An 8,051-nucleotide genomic window follows, 5' to 3' on the forward strand; every position below is an offset into this window, starting at 1 on the left:
AGTTATTGATGTATATATAGAAGGATTTAACATCGATTTCTTTAAGTAGTGAGAATTCCTGGAGCTTTAAAAATAGAGTTTGAGTGTTTTAGATGGATTATGGTTAGGAGGAAGACATCACACTTGTACCATTGTCTCATAATTTATTTGGCCCAAAGAACAGAACTTTGATGAAGAAGCATTACTATAGAGAGCACAAGAAGATGAGGGGGCATGTCTTAGTTAGTTTTATGATTGGCCTCTTTGTTTCCTAATGGGGCAACAGTGGCGGGTGACATATTCTGTTTGGGCAGGAAATGTTACGCTTAGACATTTGACCCAGTTGAGTAAGTTATTAGTTGTATAGGTTTGACCATTCTCTCATCTTTCTGAGCCCCAGTTACCTCATCTGTCAAATGGCAATACTAGGTTCTGCAGAAGAGTTTTACCTTTACTTATGTGAGATGTTAGAAACGTTGAGAGACACAGTACTGCTCGGCACAAATGTAATGTGCTGTTACTTAGGGAAGTCTAGTCTTCCCAACATGAATCCATGTGCTGAAAATTTGTGGTGAATGCTTAGAACGTTAAGAATGAGCAGTTGGAAGACCCCTGTAATAGGAGTCAGGAAAGAGCAGGGTTAGCCATGCCATCAGTGCATGGGGTAACTGGGCACAGTCAGTTTTCTCTTTGGCTGTTTGGACATGATCTTTTTTTATTTTTATTTTTTTTACAGAGACACAGAGAGAGAGTTAGAGAGAGGAACAGACAGGGACAGACAGACAGGAACAGAGAGAGATGAGAAGCATCAATCATCAGTTTTTTGTTGCGACACCTTAGTTGTTCATTGATTGCTTTCTCATATGTGCCTTGACCGTGGGGTTACAGCAGACCGAGTAACCCCTTGCTCGAGCCAGCGACCTTGGGTCCAAGCTGGTGAGCTTTTGCTCAAACCAGATGAGCCCGCGCTAAAGCTGGCGACCTTGCAGTCTCAAACCTGGGTTCTCCACATCCCAGTCTGACGCTCTATCCACTGCGCCACCGCCTGGTCAGGCTGGACATGATGATCTTGAACGCCCTTCCATGTTTAGCATTCTTTGATCAGGTGATACGTCAACGTATGTGTGTGAAGTGGTTAAAGCCTCCTTGGAACTCACCGTGAAGGACGAGGTCAGAATCGGCCACCAAGAGCCTCTTGTGGAAGTCTGTGGTGGGGACACAGGGGTGACATGATGTTGGAGTCTTCTCTGCCACTTGCTTGGGAATGCAGAGGAATACCTCTAGAGGTCAAGGCAAGTGGAGGCTACTCATAGTGGCAAGAAGAAGTCCCGACTTTTTGATTGGATTAATTAGAGATAGGTTCCTTAACCCCTGAAAGAAGCAGTTGGGAGGTTGACCTTTGCTCTTCCCAGAAACTTCCCAGGGGGAGGATGCTAGCAAAGTCAGGGAATTCGATTCTCCAATCTCAGTTTTCCACCTCTGACACCTTAAATGCTTCCAGCTTCCCAGTCCAGCAAATATCTTCTTCGGTCCTCATTTTAGTGGACGTTAGGGTAGACTGGTTTTGTTCTATTTTGCTGTAACTTTCTTAGTGAGAAAGTGATTAGGTTCTAGAGTCGGCAGATGGAGGTGGTGGCGCTGATGGCAGCGGGCGAGTTTGCAGGGGAAGGTCAGAATTTAGTGGACCCTTTGTGGGTGGAACAGCTCTGAGTCAGGTCACTCACTGAGACCTTACCATGGATGAGCAGGGTCTTTCACACACACTGGCACTTTTCACTGAGGTTACTCTGGCTTCCAAATACTTCCAGACTTGAGGAGCCTTTCTTAGGTTTGCTCACTTGCTCAGCTGATGGGGCAGACCTTGGACATCATCCTTGTTAAACTCTCTCCTGCCTACTTTAATAATGGGATGAGAAAGTGACTCTTTAGCTTGGCTTAGAGCAGATGCTATAGTCATTTTTACCAGAGCCACCTGTAACCTGCTCAGTGTGAAGTCATTTGCAAAGCTAGTTTTCAATCAATAGCTATCATGCATTTTCAGAAAATTTCTTTTGAAAAATTTAAGGGGACTGAGTAAGACATTCTCACGTCTGACCTTCTCTGGTAGAAATGAAGGCATTCACTTCACTGGAGCCTGAATGGAAATTTGGCTGCAAAGAAACCTAATGTTTGAAGACCAGCCTGGAACCAAGATGCCCTAGTTTTAGATAAGTGAACACTAACATACTCTTCATATTTCTGATTACTTATCTTCAGACACTGTTAGAGAAGCAAATCTCTCTTTTGCTGGAATGGCTTGTGCAAGTGACTCAGTTTTCTGACTACAAACTATTCAGAAGAGAAAGTTAAGAATCAAGGCCACAGCAATATTCAAGGTAGGTTCATTCTCTTGTGTCTACAAGGGCGTGCTTTGGAATTAGTTTCAAAAAGGAGAGCTATTTTTATACTAAATATCCCCACATAATGTCTACGGCCATACCACTCTGAACGCACCCAATCTTGGAATATCCCCACATATGTTTTATACTCTTTATTTATATCTGTACTTGTGTGTAAATATAAATCCTTTTATTTATAGGATACTCGCAGTGATACCTTTGAAACAGATGTAGTAGCAAACAGGGGACGCAGGGATCACACCCACAGACTTATTAATAACTATTGAGCGCCTCACCCTGTGAAAGTGTGATGGTGATATCAGAGACTCTTCTAAAGCTTCCCAAAGGTTATGTGCTCCTTTTTTGAGGAACCCTGACAAGTGCACGTGAAACAGCTAGAGAATAATTAAGCCTGGGTGACAAAGTGCTAGAACTAAGGTCTTGTCACTGAGGCATACCTTGCAAAGGCTTCTGTCATTGGTAGTCCTGTTTGGCCAACTCCCAAAATATCCTCTTCTCTAAAGTAGTACCACTTTAGGGTTCATTTCCTTCTTTCCTTCCCTTCCCTTCCCTTCTTTCCCTCCCTACCTTCCTCCTTTTCTCTCTCTCCCTCTTTCTTCTCTTTTTTCTTTCTTTCTTTCTTTTTTTCTTTCTTTCATTCTCTCTCTCTCTCCCTTCCTCCTTCCTTCTCTTTCTTTCTTTCTTTCTTTCTTTCTTTCTTTCTTTCTTTCTTTCTTTCTTTCTTTCTTTTGAGAGTGAGAGAGAGATAGGAAGGGAGAGAGAGGGTGAGAAGCATCAACTTATAGTTGCTTTCACATTAGCTGTGCACTGATTGCTTCTTTTATGTGCCTTGACCAGGGCTGAACCACCATCCCCTTGATTAAGTCAGCATCTTTGGGCTTTTCATTCCAGCGACCTTTGGGCTCAAGCTGGCAAGCTCTTTTTGGGTCATGTGGATGATTCCCTGCTCAAGCCAGTGACCCTGTGCTGACAAGCCTGTGCTCAGAGCCCATTACCTCAGGGCTTCAGATAGGTGACCTCAGTGTTCTGGATTGATGCTTTATCCACCACACCACCACCGGTCAGACTGGTTTCTTTTCTTATTGCTATTTTTTTTTTATCTTAACTCTTCAGCTTTGCTTTGCTTTTTATTATAAATAGGAATATCTTCTTTCTCCCTGCTCTTTCTCCATTCTGAAGTTCAGCTTTGGGTGGGCACCAGGGGGAGGAGTCAATGGGTAAGAGCAGTGAAGCAAGTATCGAACTTGAAGCCACAGAGCCTGATTCTAGTCCAGGCTCCACACTGATCAGCTGTGTGAGTCTGCTGTGTCCCTCTTCTGTTAGAGGGGGAGTCCATGGGCTTCCTTTCCAATGTGACGGTTTGTGGTTCTGGAGCACGGGAAACTGCTAAGGAGAGCTCTGTGCTGAGACTCCCCTGGTGATAGGAATTTTTTTTTTTTGGAGAAAAAGTGGGACAAAAGGCATGCTGGAAAAGGCTGCTTAGACCAATATTATTTTTCAGAAATCCACAGGACACAGCATTTTATGACAGGAAAGGTAGGATGAGGAACTGTAAGGGAGGGACAAAATTTATTGTAAAGATTTGAAAACATATTCACAGAAGTTGTATATTGGGGCTCATCTAAAGCTTCTGTGTCATCCCTGTTGATGTTTTCTTAGCCACAAACCCTGGAAACGTGCAGTGACTTACTCTCTGACAAGAGAGTAAGAGTCTCTTCCCGCCAATTAAAAAGTCAGAATTAAAGTCCTTCACAGGCGTGTCACCCACCGTCAACGCTCGGGGTCTGATGACCTCTTCATGGAATTAGCTCTAACGTGTTCTCTAATTCTACACAGAGTTTTAATACATGTCCACCTCCTTTGCTTTCTCCATTCCATAGACTTTAAAATTTTAACTTTTTAGAGAAAATTTGATGATTCCACTATACAGTCTATCTATCTATCTATCTATCTATCTATCTATCTATCTATCTATGTATGTATCTATCTATCTATATTGCTTTGTTAACCTTTAACAACTTTGGAAAGTAAAAAATAATTTAAAAATTTTATTTGAAAACTGAAGCAATCCTTGCAAATCCTCTGAGAGGACTCTTTCACTGACTCTCCAAATCGGAAGCAATTATGGAAGCAGAGAGCATTTACTTTCAAAGCCCAATTTCACAGCACTTTTGAGTGTGAAACACGCCCATCTATGATTCCTGGCCTCTGCATACACACCCTGAGTGTGAAAAGTTGGCACACGGCAGGGGATCAGCCCGGAGTCTGATGGGGAGGGCACAACAGTGAGAGGGTAGTTTTATGCCTATCTTGTAAACGAGGAAACTGAGGCTCAGAGAGGTTGAGCCACTTGCTCCTGAAGTGTGCCTTACTTTGGTTGCATAACAAGAGTGCCGTGTTCATCTTGCCTCACACCTTAACGTGGGATGGCTTTTCTACAGCAAGTGCCAGCGTTTCTCACTCTCAATTATTCTGCATTTTTTAAAAATTAACCAGGCTCCGTAATAGGCATATTAGGGGACAGGAAAATTCAACGAGCTTCAACTGTTGTCCTTGGAGGTGAGGGGCTGTTTGAATTTGCTTGTTTATTTACTCGCGGTAAAATACATAAAATTAACCACCGCAACCATTTTTACACATACAGTCCAGTGGCATTAGAGTACATTCCCGTTGTTGATGTCAAGAACTTGCATTATCCCAAACGGAAGCTGTGCTCCCGTTAAACACTAACTCCACGTCGCCCCAGCCCAGCCCCTGGCAACCACATTTACTTTGTCCCGATGAATGTTACAGCTTTACCGGTATCGTCCATGGACTCCTACAGGATTTTTTTTTTTGAGACTGGCTTAGCAAGACCCTTAGCGTGTTTGGTCCTGTTTCATCACGTAGCCCACCGTCCCGGAGGTTTGTGGTGAGATGCTGAAGTCAGAACCCTGGACGCTGCGAGTCTGCACAGAGGGGTCAGGCCTGCCCCCCGGCAGCGGGAGCACCTTGGGAAAAGCGTAATCAACTCTAATGCTCTCATCAGCTCTTTTCTTACACAATTATTATTTGTTTTAAAACTGTGGACTCATTCAATTCTCAAAACAGCACCATGCGAAAAGTATATATTTGTATTTCTGTGTTCTGTTGGATGAAAATTCCAGGCGTGGAGGGGTTTCTGTGCTTGGGTAATGTCACGCAGCTTCTAAGCAGCAGTGCTGGGACTGAAGCCACGCCTCCTGACCCCGAGCGCTGTGCTCCCCTCACCGGGTCCCAGGGCCCGGCTGTGCTGTCACACGTGAAGTGTGTGAATATCGCCTCAGGATACCTTCCCGCCGGCTGGCAGGGCTTGTTTCAGCCCAAGGGCGTGGCCGCTCAGAGGCTGCCCTGGTGGATTTTCCGTGTCCGGTCTCCTTGGCAGTGTTCTGGGCCTTCTGTGGTGCACGTCGGGGTCTCTAATCTGCTTTTGCTTCAGGAGGCCTCCCTGACCCCGTCTCCCCCCCGGGGCCTTTCCCGGTGTGGATTGCTCTGAACCTCTGAGTTCAGCCTGCTTGATGTCCCCACGGAATAATAATAGGCTGTTATAAAATGGACGCCCTTGAATGACTTTTGAATTATTCCTTAGCCATTGGTCCCAGGACTCCTGAAGCAGCCTGTTACTGACTCACGTTTCCTCTTATCCATCTCCAGGAAGAGTGGTTGAAGCTTGGTGACTGTCCTTCCCCCCTTTCAGCTTCTTTCTTGTGCCTGGTGGGGAGCCAGGTTGGTCTCGCAGGTTGCAGAATAATTGCGGTTGAGAAACTCGAGCAATCACCGTAGAAAAGTTGGTTCCACGTTACGGTGTGAGGCAAGATTGTTTGATACTCTTCTTGTGCAACCAAGATAAAGCACGCTTCAGAAGCAACAGATGTAGTGGAATCATCTACGTTTTAAAAGATACAGACCTCAGTGTGCCGGGGCTGGGGGGAGGTGGAGGAGGGTAGGGGGGATGAGTGGTGATGGACAGAGACTTGACTTTGGGGAGACAACACACAATACGGGGTACAGAAGATGGGCTGTAGAGCTTATGCCCCTGAAACCTGTAGAATTTTGTTAACCAGTGTCACCCCAATAAATTCAGTTAAAAATAAAAGGAATAAAGATGTGCTCTGAAAAGAAAAATACAGACCAGGGTTCAAATATGAGCTGCATGGCTTCGAGTTGGTGACCGACACCCTCTGCGTCTCAATTTCCTTATCTATAACATAGCCTCCCGTTTTTTATGTTGTGAAGATTAAATTAGCTAATCACATACTGGATGAGAGTACACTTCAAGGTGGCTTTATTATAAACTCAAATCTTATTTTAGGAAGAATATCGAGCAGCTGATGGTCATTGCTTTGTCCACTTGTCTCGTGGAGAACGTGTATAGGACAAGCCCGAGGCAGAGGGGGACTCGTGGGAGCAGAGCGACAGTCGTCCTCGCGGTCTGAGAAGGCTGTTTCTAATCATTGAAGGAGAGTCCTTTGATTTCTGTGATTCCAGGAGGTCAGCTCCTTCCTGCACCTTAAATCATGGTTGCGATGAGCAACGTGACTGAAATAATTTTCTTGGGCTTTTCCCAGAACCGAGACACGCAGAAGGTCATTGCTGGGATTTTCCTCGTCATGTATGTGGCCATTGTGCTGGGTAATGGCCTCATTGTGGTGACCGTCGTGGCCGGCAAAGGGCTCACCTCCCCCATGTACTTCTTCCTCAGCCTCCTGTCCTTTGTGGAAATCTGTAACTGTTCTGTCACTGTCCCCAAGCTCATCCTTGACTCTTTTATTGAGAGGAAAGTCATTTCTCCGAAGGGCTGCATCACGCAGATCTTTCTCCTCCATTTCTTTGGAGGTACCAAGAACTTTCTCCTGACCGTGATGGCCTACGACCGCTACGTGGCCATCTGCAAGCCCCTGCACTACACGGTCATCATGAACCCGCGTGTCTGTGGCCTCCTGGTAGGGGCAGCGTGGGCTGGGGGCTTGCTGCATTCTGTTGGGCAAATCGTCCTCATTTTCCAGCTGCCCTTGTGTGGCCCCAGGGTCCTCGACCACTACTTCTGTGACATGCACCCTGTGCTGCAGCTGGCCTGCGCGGACCCCCTCCTCGTTGGCATGCTAATCATTGCCAGTGGCGGCTCCGTTTCGGTGATCAGCTGCACGGTCCTGCTGGCCTCCTACGTGGTCATCCTGCACTCGCTGAGAGGCCAGACCTTGGAGAGCCGGCGCAAGGCCCTGGCCACCTGCGCCTCTCCCGTGGCCGTGGTCAGCCTGTTCTCCATACCCTGTTCCTTCATGTACATGAGGCCCTCTGTCAGCCTCCCTGCAGACAAGATCGTTGCTGTATTTTACACGGTGGTCACACCTCTTGTAAACCCCTTCATTTGTTCCTTCAGGAACGCTGAAGTGAAAACCGCCTTGAGGAGACTGGTGGGGAGAAAGTGATTCGGGAAGAGAAGTAGATGATCTAGGTGGGGCGAGGGAGAAGTATGCGATGGGAACTTGGGCCACCAGGACCTCATTCTGCTGCTGCTTTTAACTGAGGGAGTGGCCCTGGGCCAGTCACCTTCCCTAACCTCAACTCTAATCCTCACTCTCAGGATTGATTTTTTTCTTCCATGTTTCCTGACTAATCCGTCGAAATCACTTCTCTTATTTCAACATTTCTCCC

General features: G+C 46.1%; 1 protein-coding gene across 1 annotated transcript; it reads left to right on the forward strand.

Annotated features, from left to right (window-relative positions):
- Positions 1–6,913: 6,913 nt before the first annotated feature.
- LOC136320755 (olfactory receptor 4X1-like) lies at positions 6,914–7,825 on the forward strand. Its single transcript, XM_066253905.1, has one exon. It carries the CDS (start codon positions 6,914–6,916, stop codon positions 7,823–7,825), a length of 912 nt encoding a protein of 303 aa, XP_066110002.1.
- Positions 7,826–8,051: the final 226 nt, after the last annotated feature.

The sequence above is a fragment of the Saccopteryx bilineata genome, chromosome 1, assembly GCF_036850765.1.
Source record: "Saccopteryx bilineata isolate mSacBil1 chromosome 1, mSacBil1_pri_phased_curated, whole genome shotgun sequence".
Lineage (NCBI taxonomy): Eukaryota > Metazoa > Chordata > Mammalia > Chiroptera > Emballonuridae > Saccopteryx > Saccopteryx bilineata.